Source organism: Rattus norvegicus, chromosome 6 (assembly GCF_036323735.1).
Source record: "Rattus norvegicus strain BN/NHsdMcwi chromosome 6, GRCr8, whole genome shotgun sequence".
Taxonomy (NCBI): domain Eukaryota; kingdom Metazoa; phylum Chordata; class Mammalia; order Rodentia; family Muridae; genus Rattus; species Rattus norvegicus.
The window spans coordinates 12,857,831-12,875,427 of record NC_086024.1 but is presented as its reverse complement, the minus strand read 5'-3'; the positions used below and the strand labels follow the sequence as shown (position 1 = coordinate 12,875,427).

General features: G+C 46.7%; 1 protein-coding gene across 11 annotated transcripts in view; it reads right to left on the bottom strand.

The window, feature by feature from the left end:
- Positions 1-14,679, bottom strand: part of Stpg4 (sperm-tail PG-rich repeat containing 4) — a 51,458-nt gene extending 36,779 nt beyond the window's left edge. For 8 of the 11 annotated variants that reach the window (XM_006239719.5, XM_063262467.1, XM_063262466.1 and 5 more), the window contains exons 1-3: positions 12,852-14,679; positions 11,218-11,277; positions 8,239-8,496 (exon numbers count right to left, since the gene is read on the bottom strand). In XM_006239719.5, coding sequence (XP_006239781.4) covers positions 8,239-8,496; positions 11,218-11,277; positions 12,852-13,253 — 720 coding nt within the window. In that variant the 5' untranslated portion in view covers positions 13,254-14,679. Of the gene's footprint in view, positions 1-8,238; positions 8,497-11,217; positions 11,281-12,851 lie in introns of those variants that run through there. The other 3 variants (XM_006239720.5, NM_001163562.1, XM_063262471.1) reach the window with 3 other exon arrangements.
- Between the last annotated feature and the right edge of the window lie 2,918 nt (positions 14,680-17,597).

Here is a 17,597-nt window from a genome sequence, read left to right as displayed (position 1 = left end):
TTTGTCTCTAGCAGGCGAGCTGTCTTCAGAGAGGTTAAGTGACCATAAACTGGAGCTGCTGCCCCCTCTTCTGCTCTTCCTTACAACTTTGGCATTGACAATGTATTGGAGCTTCACCAAGCTATGGCCTCCTGAGGGGACACTTTGACTACTGCTATGTGAGCCAGACACAGACACACTCCAACAGTGAGCAGGCCTAGAGTGTCCTGCCAAGGACAAGATCAGCGGCCTGGTGGAGAGAGCAGACGAGCTGTGTGAGAGACCCTGGAGTCCTGTACAACAGCCAGGTACTGCGCCAGGACCCTCAAGAGTTGACTGGAGAGCCCTGTGCTTGTGCCAAGTAAGCAGGAGCCCGGGACCCTGCAAAGCCCCATTTGCATAGTAGCCTTGCCTCTTCCTGGTTTCTGTTTTGATTAAGCAAGGGAACCCAAGGCTGAGAGACCGCTGCCAAGAGCCTGCAAACTAAGACTAGAGTTGACAGACTGGGGTGTTGCTGGTGGCAGGGTGCTCGCCGAGCATGCACAAGGCCCTGGGTTGATCCCCAGTACTGCATGAATAGAAGGAGGTTACACAGGCCTGCAATTCTACCACTAAGGTGGAGGCAGGGTCATCACAGTAATGGTCAGTCCTATCTACATAGCAGATTTGAGGCCAGTGCGGGTCATACAAGACTCTCCTCAAATGATAAATAAAATGAAAGCTGGTGACATTGAGAGCCAGCAAGATTGATGACAATATAATTAGAATCACACAGTCTGTGGTCTTTTCAGATCAGCTTCTAATTCTTAATATAGATTTAGGTTTCCTGTATGTCTGCGACTTGAAAACACATTCCTTTCGGTCAGTCGTCTACTGAAGACCAACCTAGATGCTTCTAAATCTTGATAAGCATGAGCAAAGTGTCTATAAGTGTCATTCTGTGTGTGTGTGTGTGTGTGTGTGTGTGTGTGTGTGTGTGTGTGTGTACAGACATGTGATTTCAAATCCTATGGGTAAATTCAAAGGCATGAAATCACGAGGTTAGGGGACGTAAAACATCTGAAAATCTGTCTTCTCACGTGGCTGCTGCATTCTGAGTTCCCACTGTATGGACCAGTGTCTGGTGTCTGTGTTCTGTCTGGCTTTTGACCATTCTGAGAGGTGTGCCAGGTGTGCAGTGGGATCACACAGTAGGGTTGCTATTTTGATTGGCATTTACCTGACAACATATAATGGGCAACAACCTTGTTTACCACCTGCTACGTATCATCTTCAATGCCTGCACAAGTATTTGGCCCATTTTCTTATTTGAATAGTTTTTATTTACATTTTCTTAACTGTGTGTGTGTGCGCGAGTGTGTGTGTGTGTATGAGAGGGGAGGGGGGTACGGAGGGAGGGAGGGTGGGAGGGAGGGAGGGAGAGAGAGACCCACAGGAAGCTGTTGCCATCATATGAATGTGGAGGTCAGAGGGCATCTCCAGAAGTCATGATGGCCTCTACCCACTTGGCCACCTCTGCCTCACTGCCTCGCCAGCCTTGAGTTGCTTTCTTAACATTCATTTTCGTGCATTTTTAATATCTTCTTATGTGTATGAATATATTTGCACGCATGTGTATGTCTGTACGTCATTTACACATCTGGCAGCTGTGGAGATGAGAGGAGGGCACTGGGTCCCCTGGAACTGGAGTTACAGATGGCTGTGAGCTCCCACATGGGTGTGGGGAATTGAACTCAGGACCCTGGAAGAGCAGCCAGCGCTCTGACTACTGAGCCGTCTCCCCAGCCCCTACTGATGGTGAGGTTTTTTTGATGCTTTGTTTTGTTTTTCATCGTGGGGCTAAACTTTGAAAACTGACTTTTCTGTTTCCAGTTTTCTGTTTTCTTCTCCTGTGTAAGTCCTGAGCGTCTTGCCCTTGTCTCTCTTCTCTTGTCTCTCGTCCCTTGTCTCTCGTCTCTCGTCTCTCGTCTCTCGTCTCTCGTCTCTCGTCTTTTGGTTTTGTTCTTCATCTTTGGCTTGTAGTTGCCCTAAAGTCTGCAAAATGCACTCTCCAATAACTGTCCAGTAACACTATCCAGCCTCAGACAGTGTAAGTGCGGACCTTGTGATATCAAAGTGAAGATGGCAGATGCAGTGCCTGGAGCAGGAGGATCAGGAAAACCAAGCCGGCCTCCACCATGTGGGGGCACGAGCCTTTAGCCCCAGCACTCAGAAGGCAGAGGCAGGCAGAGCTCTGTGAGTTTGAGGCTACCCTGGTCTTCCCTGCAGGGAACAACAACAACACATACAGGAGGGAAGACCAGGCTAGCCTCAAACTCCAATAAACAAAGACGAGTCAGTAGACAAAACCTAGGCCAACAGTACAACCATAACTTCTACCTTGAGTTATTCCTTCTTCAAGGCTCTTTATTTCTCAATGGAGGCTCGAGCTTTTGATCTATAATTTTTAACAACTTCTTTTAAAAACGTGATTATGTATGTAGACATGTGTGCCAGTGTGTGTGTGTGTGTGTGTGTGTGTGTGTGTGTGTGTGTGTGTGTGTGTGTGTAGACCAGACATCAACATCAGATGTCTTCCTCAGAAATCCTATTCTTTCACTGAGTCTAGAGCGCACTGACTGGCTAGGCCGGGAGAGACCCCCTTGTGTCTGCCTCCTGAACCTGGGTTGGTTCCCTTACCCTGACTCCTGAGCATGGGATCTGGGAGGCCAACCTGAGTTCCCTGCCTCTAATACTCTTTCTAAACTTTTCTTGTAGAGTCAAGTAGTGATAAATTTCCTCGATTCTTATTGGTCTAAATTTTCACTTCCGTCCCTTGTGGAAGGCAATTTCCCGTGATCCAGGGTTCTAGCTTGGTGGCTCTGTTCTCTTTGTCTCGGTCTCTCTTGCTGGCCGAGTATTTGCAGAGGAGCTTGGGGAGGACATAGCTTGGTCCCTGGTAGATGTTTCTATCACCTCCAGCTTCTTCCAGAGTTTTGCTGGGTACCCGATACCAATCTGAAAAGCATCATCTTCTTCCCCCAAATAGTTCATCCTTCCTTTTTTGCTTCACCTCGGGCTCATTTTTTACTCTCTGTAGGGCTCAGATACTCTGTAGATTTCCAACCTTTGACCTCTTCACTTCTCAGCTTTGAAGATGTTGCTGAGACCTCCTCAGGCTCAGAGAGTCCTTCTGTCCACTGTAGCAGTAAATCCAAGAAAGGCATTCTCCTACTTTACATTCTTCCTTTTGTTTTTTTAAACATTCTATTTAATGCGTGTGTGCATGTGTATGTGAACATATGTAAGAGAGATCTTGTTAGTGTGTGTGTATATGTGCATGCATGTGAGCACATGTGTTTGGGTATGTGTGTGTGAGTGTATGGATGTATGTATGTGTGAGAGTGTGAGCATGTGTATGCATGAGTGTGTGAGAGTGTGAGCATGTGTATGCATGAGTGTGTGTGCAGGACTATCTCTTGCACGCACCACGGCATGTGTGTAGAAGCCAGAGGACAATTTCAGAAGTCATCTATCTTTCCAGCAGTGGAATCCAAGTCAGGCCACTGAGTCTTGAACTCCTGTGGTGACCTCCTCTTCTAACGAGGTTCCTGCAGGTTCCAGCCTGGCTGTCTCCCAGGCAACATCACCAAATTCATTTTCTTTTCCCTTGCCAAGTTAACATACAGTACAAACTCCAATCAAGGCAGAAGCCTCAGGCTGTTTCCAACTTCGTTTGTTTAATTGTGATTTTCATACATAGTCCCAACCTAGGAAGTAAACTAGAGAGGCTCTAAACTGGACGATAAGCACACCGAAGATATAAACAAGTGTTAGTTGGATTTTTTAATTATTATTTTTAGCTCTTTACAAATATGCACACTTGAGAAAGAGCACAACTCAAACATTGAAACAAGTCAAGTGCTTCAGGAAGACGAAGACTGAGCCTCTGCCCGCCTCTAGGCCTACTCCCCAAAGCGAGTCACCATGAATGATGATGTAAGGAAAAGGGGACGCAGACCTCACAGAAGAGTATATTTATCGTCACGTGTCCAGATGGATTAGGCTGTAAAATTCGCTTCCATGTGCCGTTTTTGTTTAACGGTAACCTTAGGCGTTCTTGCATCACCGCCTCATTGTCCTCAGTGGGTGCCTGACGATGCTGCCTCGTGGATGCTGCCTCGTGGATGCGGGAGATCTGGTTTTATATTAATCCCCTAATTACAGAAATGCAGAAAACGCTGCCAAGTTAGATGCGGCTGTAGACCTCACTCGTGTGCGCATGCTCCCTAAACAATCTCCCTTGGCGTTGCCACAGTTAAGACTCCATATATTTTAGATACTTCTAGGTTGCTGAATAGTCTTATGAATTTGAGTGGCTCTTCACATCAGTAATGACAACACCTTCTTGTCCTTGTCCCCTTTGCACAGTTTTTTTATTATCATGTGAGATTGCCTTACTGTCCTTTGTGATGAGTTGAAGCTGAGTGTCACTTGGTCTTCTGTCAGTGGTCCATCTTGTCATGAGCGTCTCTCCTGTCCTCTGCCCATTTTATAACCAGAATGTCTGTCTCAATTGCATGGTAAGAGAACAAGGCTCACACTCACCCTTGAAGGAGGGGGAGAATATGGAGTGACCCGTGTTGTCTGGAAGCTGTACGTCGTTACAGCAGGGGCTCCACCTTCTTTTGGGTGACAGACAGTGCTCAGTGCTCAGTCACCTGCTGAGGCTGGCAGTGCCACTAGCTCTCCTGACCTTTGACTGTCTGGAAATCGTGACCCCGAATCTTACTGGTGAGCTGATTCGAGGCTGTTCAGAGTTCCCTCAGTCACATTCACATTCACATTTATGTAAGTCTCCTGATTGAGGCTGTTACAAATCCCCTCTATCATGTCCACATTTATGCAAGTCTCCCAATTCTGTTTGAAATAGCTGGGAGCATTTACAGTGGTGACACTCCTCCTCTGCCGGGAACACCTCAGCACAGACCTGTCCTGCCATGGGACAGAGGGACAGACAAGCAGCAGGAGTCGGCTGAATGTGAAGGGTATTTCTGCTCGTTTCTGAAAAACGATGTGTAGAGAGTTCAAAAAGTATGGAGAAGGTTCTGGAAAGCCCTGGTTCCTGCTAGTGACAGGTTAAGTTACTCAGATGAGTCCTCTTAGTATAGGCAACTAAGGGAAGACAAATGATAAAACAAATTTGAGCATTTAAATGTGTCTAGACATAGGTATCATAAGCAAGCAAGAGATGATGGTGGGCACGGGAGAGGGCATCGTGACCAATGAAACAGGAGCGAGTGTGGGCAGCATAAAGATGGGAAGGTCCGAGGGTTCCGACCAGACAGGGGAGGGGAGGCCAGAGAGACCTGGAGAAGAAGAGTCACCTACCTAAGACCAGGGAGGTTCGAAATCATGAGTCTTGAAAAAGAAAAAAAAAAAAGCTAAGGAGTGGCTGAGCTAAGGAGCAGTGAAGAAACTAGGAAGCCAGGTTGTTGGCAAGACACCTCTACAGGTACTAAAATCCCTGTGGGGGCGGCAGCGAGGGGCCGTGAGTAAAGGAAGCCAAATTCTTTAAGAAATAAGGGGAACTATGGGCCAGTGGCTAACTGCAACTCAAGGAAAACCACTTCTATGTCTCAAAATACCAATACACAAACCAAAGCCACCAGTACAGGAAGATGAGATCGTCATACAAATTTTACTAAATGCCTCAATTCAGATTACTCCATCGAGGCTGGCTCTTGAAACATCAGAAGTTTGAAATGCCCGTGGGGAGGAGGAAAGAAGAAAAAGACACTGGAAAGGTGTCTTTGCGGAGGACTTACCCCTCTGGGAATGCTAAAAACATGAGTCATTTAATCAAGGTTTTTAGTTGTGCCTGACACAACCTGGTGTGTTTCCCCCGGGGGCCTTTGGGTAAGGAGCAGGAGAGGAAGCAGGTGGGAGGAAATGGCAGGGAACGAGTTGGGAGACAAGGCAGCCAGGGTGATCTCACCTGTAGCTTGGTTACCTGAGACCTGGATAGGCAGGAATAACCCAGCGCCTGTATTTGTTCACTGAAGCAAACAGGGCAAGGCTTGTCTAACAAACCCTTAGCAGTCTGTTACGTTCACAGCCCAGATCTGTGAAGTACTACAAGTGACTCCGGGCCGCGTGTGTGTGCATATCCGGCTGAGAGGTTTATGTTCACTTAGCAATCACAGCTCTTCCTTGTTTATTTCTGGGTTTGGAAGACAGGTTTTTGTTTGGCTGGTTGGTTAGTTTAGTCATTTTGAGACAGGATCTCTCCCTGGAGTCTTGGCTGTATTAGAACCCACTATGTAGACCAGGCTGGCCTCAAAATCACAAAGATCTGCCTGCCTTTGCCCCCCAAGAGCTGGGATTAAAGGAGTGTGCCGCCATTCCCAGCTGAAGACTGGGCATTATGCAGCCCAAGTTGGTTTGGAGCTTGAAATGGCTGTGCCTTCGCCTCAGTCTGGAACTCGTGTGACCGTACCCAGATACAACCCCCAGCCATTCCCCTTGAGGACTGATGGTGTTCCTGGCTTCTTCTCATTTGGGGACTATTAAAACAAAGAGAAAGGAAAAAGACTAAAGATTCAAGTGACAAGTCAGGCTCCCTGAAGAGAGCTGCCCAGCACACGTCCCATCAGTAAGGCCACACAAGTGCATCCTTTAGATTCCAGCAATCAACCCTGCCTGCTCCTGCTCTGTGGGTACAGACGGCAGTGGGCAGGAAAGAGAACCACATCTACAGTCAAAGCTCTCAGTCAAAAGTGCAGCTTCGAGCAGGACCTGGTGGTGCACACCTTTAGTCCTGCACTTGGGAGGCAGAGGCGGGCACTCTGAGTTCAAGGTCAGCCTGGTCCACAGATCGAGTCTGATGATAGCCAGGACTATGCTAAGAAACCGTCTCCAAAAAAGAAAAAGTGCTTTGTTTTACGCCGTGTCCTGGATGAGTTAGTCAGTTTGTGATTTATGGCGGGTTTCTTGCAGGGAAAACAGAGATAGCATCTCTTCAGCCCACTGTAGTAAGCGTTGAGAGTCCCATAGGGGGTCGGAGGGATAGCTACCTGGTTAAGAGCACCTGAAGAGGACCTGAGCCCAGTGCCCAGAATCCATGTCAGTTCACAACCACCTAGAACTCTAGCTCAGGGCGGGGGTGGAGGGGAGCTGCTGCTCCCATCTCTACCCACACAGAGACACACAATTATAAATAAATCCTTTTTAAAAAGTTAATACAAAGAAAACCTGCTTATTTACTAAGATCCAGCTAAATACTACTTATCTGGGAGCTTTCCAGAGCACTAAGCTCCCCTTGGTGCTCCCTACTGGTACTCCCTACTGATGCTTCCTACTGGTGCTCCCTACTGGTGCTCCCTACTGCACTCCTTATCTCAGCGGTTGACATGTTGTATCTTGTATTGTTACTGGATTATTCTGGAGCAGAAGCACTTTCCCTTGGCAGAGCCTGGTACAGAGCCAGAAGCACAGCTGAGCTTTTTCGTCAACGCCGTGCATGAACTGGTGTGGCTGAAAGGCTCATTTTTATAAGGAAAAAGAAATGCTTTTTTTTCTTGTTTGTTTTGATACTAGGATCAAGCAAGCCCAGGGCTTTTTGGAAACTGAACATGGGCTTTATTACTCCCCAGCAAAGAGAGACTTTAGGTGACCCCTACACTCTAGGAAGGCCATCAGCAAGAGGCAGCGCTTCCCAGAGGGACCAAAGCATCAACTGCTTCAAGAGACCAGTGTGTTGGTCAAGGCTGGGAGCCAAGGGTCCCCAGATGAGGGGAATCCGGCCAGGACTGGACTGCACCCATGCACAGGACTTCACAGGAGCGACCTCACTGAGCCCTTGTTCCATTTCTAGATTTGTTTTTATGTTTTATGTTATGTGTAGGGCTGTGTGTGTGTGTGTGTGTGTGTGTGTGTGTGTGTGTGTGTGTGTGTGTGTGTGTGTAAAGGTAAATACTGATTTATGCCTAAGGAGACCAGAGGCATTTGGTCCCCTGGAGCTGGAGTTGTGAGCGGCTTGGCATGGCTGCAGGGAACTGAGCTCAGGTCCTCTGCAACCACAGCAAACTTCCTACCACTGAGCAGTCTCTGCCTTGTTTGATTTCTATAGGGAACGAGATTGCTGAGGGTTTCCTTAAGGGTTGGGGGTATACTCTGTGTCTAAAGCACACACACACACACACTCACACACACACTCACACACTCACAGACACACACACAATGTACTCTTGCAACAAAACACTGACAGTAGCATCTCACCTTATCTTTTTCAACTAGCGTGCTGGGGTCTGCGCGGGGCTTGTCTTTGAAGGAGTACGAGGCCGTTTGCTTCTTCAACAACTCCAGGAAGTCAGGGGGACTATATTGCGGGAGGTCAGTGGGGACCGGATCGTTTCTCAGCACAAGCGGGATCCTTTTCCTGCCTTCATTTTTAAAATTGTAGGTTATACTCACTGGATTTAGTAGGGCTTCTTCAATAAAAGTCCTTAAATGGTAAGTACCGGGTATTGGAGTATTCTGTGGGGAATGACATTGGTTGTAAGATGTGTAGGCCTGTGACTTCCCTAAGGCATTGTCCCTGAAGGGTCATTTCTAACTTTCACAAATACTCTTAATTTATTATAACGTATGTGAATCAATATTGTTCGTGAATTTGTTTGTTTTAATTTTGTTTTGAGACAGAGTTTCACTATGTAGCCCTGGCTGGTCTTGAATTTATAGAAATCTGCCCACCTCTGCCTCCTGGTGTTTTGCTTGAATGTATGTCTGTGTACCACATGTGTGTCCAGTGTTCACAGAAGTCAGAATACAATGTCAGACCCAACATTATAAAGAATTGTGAGATACTAGTAGGTGCTGGGACGCCTGCAAGAACAGCCAGTGCTCTAAACTGCTGAGCCAGCTCTCCCACCCCTAACAGACATTTTCCTTAATATTTTTATCTTATGTATAAGGTATTTTACTGCATTCAGTGCAGCATATTGAATCCCTTGGAACTAGAATTAAGCAATGGTTAGCAGCTACGTGGGTGCTAGGAATCACACCCAGGTCCTGTGGAAGAGCAGGCACTGTCCTTCACCATTGAGCCATCTCTCCAGCCACCCTACTCCCAAACCATTTTGATGGAAGAATATTTCAAAAGCATTGTGAGGGATTCTTTTCTAAAGCAACCAGGGCATCACACTAGGATCAGGGCTAAAAGTTTCCTTTAAACTTTATTACAAGTGGGCTGGAGAGATGGCTCAGCGGTTAAGAGCACTGACTGCTTTTCACTTCCCCGCAACCACATGGTGGCTCACAACCATCTGGAATGGGGTCCGATGCTTTCTTCTCAGGTGTCTGAAGACAGCTACAGTGTACTCATATACATAAAATAAATAAATTTGTAAAAAAGAAAAAACTTTATTGCAAGTGCCGTTTAATCTCAGAACTCTGCAAGGCCAAGGCCAACCTGCTCTATATAATGAGTTCTGGATCAGCCAGGGCTATGAAGTGAAATGCTACCTAAGAAAACTAAAGTCACATTTTATATATCTATTTTGTGTATGTGGACTGAGGTCTGGCATGTACCACAGTATGCGGGGAAGGATCAGAGAGAGGGTAAAGTCAACTTTCACCTTCCCCAACATGGGGCCTGGGGATCGAACTCAGGACCTCAGCCTTAGTGGCAGGCATCTTGATCTACTGAATATTCTCACTAGCCCAAAAGTTAAGTCCACTCAAGATGAATGTCGGCTGAACTTAAACAAGCTATGTAGATGGGAACGTGGAACATGGCTGTACAGTTTCCTAAGTTTACAATGTGGCCTTAATAAATGTATCTGAAAAGTAAAAAAGAGAAAGAAAGATAATGAGTATCAAGCTGTAGTTCTCTGGCCACATATGCAGGCCAGTGAGTGGGCACAGAGCCCAGTGTCTTGGCTAGTGGATACAATGTTTCTAATGAGCCTCCAGAGTAAGGTGAACTATAATGGCCGCCTCAGGAGGAAGGCGCACAGCACATGGCCGAGAAGGGGTTTGGTACTTCAGATCATGGCCACAGTGTGGCTGAACGACCAGGTCTGAAGCTTTAGCACCTGATGTTCTACTCAGCCCATGTCTTTTGTTAAAATTAGTTTGACTGAAATTTGCCTCTATTTTTGAAACATTGTGATAGATAGATGTCTGTAATTCAAAAGTGTCCTCTGAGGGAGTGAATGAGCCATTCTGTCATATTAGTATGAACTTTATACACTGACCATCTGTGCCAGCTAGTCTTGTCAACTTGACACAAGCTAAAATTATCTGAAAGGAGGGAACCTCAATTGAGAAAATAAGATCCTACTGGAAGGCATTTTCTTAACTAGTGATTGATCAGGGGAAAGCCCAGCCCACTGTGGGTGGGGCCATCCCTGGCCTGGTGGCCCTGGGTTCTTAAAGAAAGCAGAATGAGGACTGGAGAGATGACTCAGGGGTTAAGAGCACTGACTGCTCTTTCAGAGGTCCTGAGTTCAATTCCCAGCAACCACATGGTGGCTCACAACCATCTGCAATGGGATCTGATGCCCGCTTCTGGTGTGTCTGAAGACAGCGACAGTGTGCTCAACATAAAGTAAATAAATAAATTAAAAAAGAAAAGAAATTTTTAAAAAAGAAAGAAAGCAGACTGAGCAAACCAGTAAGCAGCACTCCTCCATGACCTCTGCATCAGCTCCTGTCCCCAGGTTCCTGCCCTGTGTGAGTTGCTGTCCTGACTTCCCCAGTGATGGACTGTTACCTCAAGTTATAGCTGAAATAAACCCTTTCCCCCCTAAGTTGCTTTGGACGTGGTGTTTCATCAGAGCAAGTGACCCTGACTAGGACTTCATGTTAACACACTGGCTTCTCTGTGACAAAATCAGATGCCAAATCCCCTTCCCACAGAGGATGTGTCTGAGATCATAGGTCGGATGTGACCAAGCTCGTAGGTGCCTTAGCCACTCTGTAAGCACCCGGGTCCCTAGATCTGTTTCACTCTCTAAACTCTTACACTCAACTCTTAAAGCCAACTTCTCATTCATATGCTAATCCCAAGATTATGAGTAGAAACGAAACCGTGCAGAGCTGAGCAGACAGGGTTTTCTCACAGTTAAGTGTTGCTGACTGGAAAGGCAAGACTGACTAAAACCTTAACGGGAAGAAAAAGCACTGAACTGGAAAGAGTGAGGGTGCACAGACGTTACCGTGAGCCTCCACCATCCCTCTCAAGGACGTACATACCGTCACTGTGAGCCTCCACCATCCTTCTCTCTCAATGCCTGTAATCTTCTTGACTTTTTTCTATGAGCAAACACAAAATCAGCTTGTGTGTTTAGAAGGTGAGCTCTGGAAATTATTTACCTGAGGAAAACTAAATTGCCTGCACCAAACCAAATAGCTATCGTTATTAAAATGAAAGCTACATGTTTCACGCATGCTATTTCCTTACATTGTTAAGATATTAAGAGGCTTTAAGTATCTAAAACCCCTTTGGTGACACTAAAGGATCTCACAGCGATGTTGTAAGAACATTAGGTAGTGTTAAGCCATAACTCCTTTGCATGGTGACTGAATGCACTGGAAAAGTTGCTCACCAACCGTTCTGCATTAAGCTCGCTCTCTCTCTCTCTCTCTCTCTCTCTCTCTCTCTCTCTCAGAACTGTAAAAATAAGCACTAGTTGGACACAGAGGTGTGGCGGTACACACCTTTAATCGGGGAGACAGGCAGGTGGATCTCTGTGAGTTTTAGGCCAGCCTGGTCTACACGTTAAGTTCCAGGCCAGACAGAGAGCCATATATGACCCTGTCTGGAGAGAGTGGCGGGACACACCCACAGTCACATTTACTAGGCCACGGTAGGCTTTAGTTTTAGCATCTCATCTGTCAAGTGAAGAAGCAGATGTCTTGGGTGCGCCTCAGTTTCCAGTGGGTTTCTTGTCTCTGCAGTAAGCACTCAATATAAACTTGTGATGAGTCTGTGTTTGCTCCAGTCCTGCTGTCCACAGAACTTGGAGGCTTCGCTTCTCCTTTTTTGTGCTATTACAGATCACAAAAACATCAAACTCTATGTCCGATTTATAATATGAAATAGGGGGTCTCAAGCAAGAATACCCAGAAGAATAATTGGTAAAAATGGCAGATGCAACTCACTCTGTCATCTGTCCACGTGTTCTATAGTGTGAACTGTGTACATTGCTCTGAACAGCAGAATTTCCATAGTTTCATATACCATGCTATACATCCAAACCAACCGCTTCCCACTCAGCACATTCTTTTATTAGATTCCTGTTGATTTTTTTAGTTCCCCATTTTGCAGTCAGAAAGAAAATATTCTCAGGCAGGTCAAAACAGGTTTCCCACCTCCGGCTCCAAAGCAGAGAAGGGAGGGAGAGAGGATTGGGGATGGTAGCAGGACCAGTCCAGAGCAAAGGAGCTCTCCATTTGACCCAGACAAGTGATTTATAATCCAGCCATCTATCATTTTAGATTCGCTTTAAAGGAGAAGATAAATGATAGGCCAAATATCCCTCATCCCATTTTATTTTTTAAAGTACTAAAGTAGGAGGCAGGGCAGACAGCATGTCTGATAGAACTGCAAACTGTTCATTCTTTAACAGAAGCAAGCGAAAGGATGGAAATCTAACCGCTCTACTGCCGATAGTAATCGTAGCGGGAAGTGGAATGGAGGTGGAGAGAGGAGGGAAGGGAAGTGGCAGGAAAAAGAAATTCAAATCACAATCAAATAAAACAAAGAATCTGAGAGCTACAGGCTCGATAAGACCTCCCTCCAGCAGGAAGGCCCAAAGTAGAGAAGCAGGAAAGGCACTGGCTCCTTGAGCCGAGGCTGCGGGGCCACCAGGGACAGGCTACCCTACCGAAGTCGTTAGGAGCGACTCCCTACGTCCCAGGTCTTCTCTTGGTACTGTGGTGGAGGTTAAGACAACGGTTGGCTCAGCCATGGCGCCCTGGACTTTCTGCAAGCCGGTGCTGGCAGGCCAGGCGGTTGCTAGGAACCGCGGCCACCCGCCGATTCCGAGCCTGCGCGTGAGAAAACCCGGCGCAGCGTTCTGAAGGCCACCTCCAGTGATGGGGACAGGGAAGCGAGGCACAGTGCTGGCTCCAGCAAGGCTGACTCCGTGGACATTGAGATGGTCACGTGCGTGAGTTACAAAATACAGGGGACTGTGAAGTTTCCCCCGTTCTTGGGAGTGTATAGACAGGCTTACCCATCCCTGATGGCACGCCACAGACTCCACCATTCCCTCACAAATCACCATCAACCACACAAAGATCCTGTTCTGCCATAACACCCCGCTTCGGGTTGGAATCGGGCAATCCTGAACACTAGGCTAGCGCCTTAGCTATGACAGCAGACCACCCATCTTTTCTCATCCAAGGCCCTTAGCACACTGGGCCTTTCTCTTGGCTGTAGCTTCTTAAGCCAGAAAGATTTTTTGTAAATAATTTTTTTGAAGATTTATTTTTGTATGTGTATGAGTACTGTCGCTGTCTTCAGACACACCAGAAGAGGGTGTAGGATCCCATTACAGATGGTTGTGAGCCACCACGAGGTTGCTGGGAATTGAACTCTGGAAGAGCAGTGAGTGTCTTAACCTCAGAGCCATCTCTCCAGCCCCAGAAAGTTTTGAAAACGGTTTTTCAACCTTAATCCCCATTTACAGTGTAGCTAGGGTACAGCACACCTCAGGCACCCTCAAGGCAGCACTGCAAAGCAGGCATGAATTGGTTCCATTTGAAGAATGAGAACAGCTTCCTAAGACAATGACACCACCACACACAGAAGCCCAGGAATTCAGATCCAGCTCTGCCGGTCCCAAAGCACCAGTCACTGCCCTCAGCATCCTGAAGTTTTGGTTTCTCACCACCAACTTTCAAGAGTGAGTAGACTCCATCGTTTCTTCTTTGTTCCCCAAAACATCTAAGTCCAGAGAAAAGGCTTCAGAGCCGGGAGCACCAGCTGCTTTTACTGCTTTTACGGAGGACCAGGGTTGGGTTCCCAACGCCCACGTGGTAGCTCACAATCCTGTGACTCAAGTTCCAGGAGCTCCAATGCCCCCTGACCCCTGCAGGCACAAGGCACACACAGGGGGCCATATACATACCCACAGGCAAAACACTCAGACACAGAAACTGAAAAAATATTCCCAGGGCCAGGAGAGCGCTTGGGGAGGGGGAAAAACTTCCCGGGGCTGCTAAACCTGATGAGTTTGATATCCTGGGACCCACGTGGTGTGAGCAGAGAACTGACTTTCTTTTTTTTTTCTTTTTTTTTGGAGCTGGGGACCGAACCCAGGACCTTGCCTTTGCTAGGCAAGCGCTCTACCACTGAGCTAAATCCCCAGCCCCCGAGAACTGACTTTCAAAAGTGGCCTCTCCTTCAGTGCTGGAATACACATGCACACACACGTATACTGCATAACACCAAACCAAACTGGAGCACAAGAGGAACTTCTATGAGAGTAGTTATGTCTTGGTATCAATCAATCTTAACTTAGTGGGGCCTTTCAACACTCGTTCCCGGCTGGAGAGACTGCTCAGTGGTTAAAGAACTCTGGCTGCTCTGCAGAGGACCTGGGGTCACCTGCCAGCACTCACATGGCGGCTCACAACTGTCTGTAAACCCTCTCCTGTCCTCCCAGGGTACCAGGCGCACACAGTACACAGATACACATACGCGGAGGCAAAACACCATACACATAAACTTTATTTTTAATTGCTGTTCTTGAAGCATGCTTTTGTTAAAATACAAACTGATTCCGATCCCAGGACAGTAACTAAGAAAAACATGGCCAGCTTTAGGATTTGCTTTGCTCTTTCCACTGACATGGGTCCTGGGCCAGCCTGAGTCTCCATTACCTCAGGATTTCATCCAATTTATCCTAAATGCTGGCACTCTGCAGTCCCCCGCATCCTAGGCCTCCAGGTCTCCAAGGGCCAAGGTTACAGATGTTCACCACACTTGGTTTAATTTACTACTTTTTAAAAGTCCTGGAATCGAGTTTAAAATGAATGGCAGGTAGAGGCTAAGACGAAAACAAACATTAAGTTCCGAGTGTTAGGTTAGGAGTCCGCCCTGTGCTGCAGTTCACCTTCTTATTCAGGCTGAGCCTGTGAAAGTGGTCCAGCAGACCAGGGACTGAAACCCTAGAGACCAAGGACTCTGAAGGTACAGAGAAGTCCAGAAACCTACACATGGTGTGCAAGTGAAAAGGGAACCAGATGAAAAAAATAGTTTACCTCAAAATAGAAACATATAGGTCAATGATTTCAAGGACTTTTACCCATGGAACCAATTGACCATAGCTAAGAAACCATTGCCGGGGCCAGGACCAAGCTCGTGTGGCGAGGCACTGTGTGGCATGGGGTGCACCCCACTACCTGGGTGGCATGGAGTGCTGGGGGAGAGAGGAGAAAGGGAGCGTCAAGGTGGAGTCCGAAGAGTTAAGAGGCCTGGGATACATGAGGTAGTCTGAAAGAAAAGAGAAACCTAATACCCACCACTACCACTGTATACAGGACCACTGAGATTTATTTTCTGGTTAACAATAGTTTAAGATGTTCAGAGCCCAATACCTGTTACCCATCAGACCTCCAAAAATGTTAGAAACTTTATGTCCCAAGGATAATCTTCACCTCTCAAAGCTGAAGACTTTGACTCCAAGTTTATGCCAAATACTTCTTTGAAAATAACTTTGGGGGTGGGTTAGGGGGTTTGTGGAGGGGAAACAGGGAAGAGGGATAACATTTGAAATGTAAATAACTTAAAAAAAATGTAAAATGTATATACAGTTTAGTGTATCCAGAAACATCAGGTTTAGAGCCGTTAGTCTAAGCGACAGAATCCAATAGAACCAGTTTTGTTTTCTACCCAAATTTAAACGAACCTACAGTGGCAACTTTTAAAAATCAATTATTAAAACCTGCCGTTCACTGAAATGAAGAATCTCAAATTGAAAAGTTACTACCATAAATGCTTAAGCACAGCAGCCAGACACAAGAGGTGTCTTCCAAACCTGCGGGGCTTGCGTCTGGCTGGGAGCACTTGCAGCTCCTGCAGGTGACCACAGTTGGTTCCCAACACCCACATGGCAGCCAACTGCTTGGTTCAGTTCCAGGAGACCGGACCCTCCTCCTGGCCTCCACAGGCACCGCACTCATGGGATGCATACGCAATCTTTAAAACGTACTGGAAGTGGCAGAACCATCTTGGAGCAGACAGGCTACAGATAGCATTAAAGAACTACTACTACAGCCCTGATACATGAAAACTACGAACATGGCAGACTTGGGAGACAGTTCCAAAGGTTTGAACAGTTGTGATTATAGAAGTATCTTATTTCAATATCCTGTTAAACCAGGATAATAGCCCTTTCATGTTTTCTGTACTCTGACATAAACCACTAAAATATGGCACAAACAAGCTCGGGACGGAGCTCCATGGCTGATTCCAGCACTAGGGTAAGGGAACATGCCAGGCGTGGTGGCACACACCAATTCCAGCCCCGAGGAAGCAAAGACAAGACCGCTGCCAGCTGTACACGCACCGCTTTCCCTTTATCCTCGGTTTTCTGTATCTCAGTGTTATCTGAACATCCAGACTGTTAACTGGAAAAACTACTAATAGTCCTGCTGTCATTTTACAGGGGCACCTGGCTTAACAGCATGGTAATACTTTAGCTAAAACATTACCACCACTCAATGGTAGGGCCTCACAAATGGCCACCTATTAATACGAAGTTTTCACTTGAGGGATAGACTGAGCAGAGTTAGCAGTGTCTAAACACACACACACACACACACACACACACACACACACACACACACACACACACACACACACAGACTGAGCAGAGTTAGCAGTGCCTAAACACACACACACACACACACACACACACACACACACACACACACACACACACACCCCTCTATGTAGCAATAAGGCAGTAACCTATGTGTAATGAGCTGCCTCCCTTCCAGGACTACCCTAAACCTTGTGGGCCACATACGCAACTAATAACTATACTCACCCTTTCAACCTTGTTTCTGGTTGGCTACAGAATTAGATATTTAAAAGGCAGAAAAGCCTTGATAACCATACCTTGAACCTAAATTAGAAAAAGCAATGGCTGAAACCAGCAAAAGCATATGAAACACAGCATATCTGCTTACCTAACCCTAAAACTCTATGGTGCTCTCCTGACCGTTCAGGGCAGTAGGCACATGTGTGGCATACCTACAGGGCAAACACTCATCCGCACCAACCTAGTCTTTAAATAGTAGAAGGTAAATGTTCAATACTTAGCATATCCCAATTCCTTACAGAAGGTTAATTTATTTTTTTCCTTGGGGAAAGGGTCTCACTGTGGAGTCCAGAAGGCCTGGTACTTACTATGAAAAACAGCCATCAGGCTGGCCCCTCAACTCAAGAGACCTGCCTGTCTGTCTCCCAAGTGGTGGGATTAAAGACATGTGCCACCACACTCAGCTATAAAAGGGGCTTTGCTTATAGGCAGGAAGTTCCTACAAAGGAAGTCCTCACCCTGCCCCTAATGTCAGACAGCAATAGTTAGTAATCACTCAGATTCAGAGCAACAATTGGG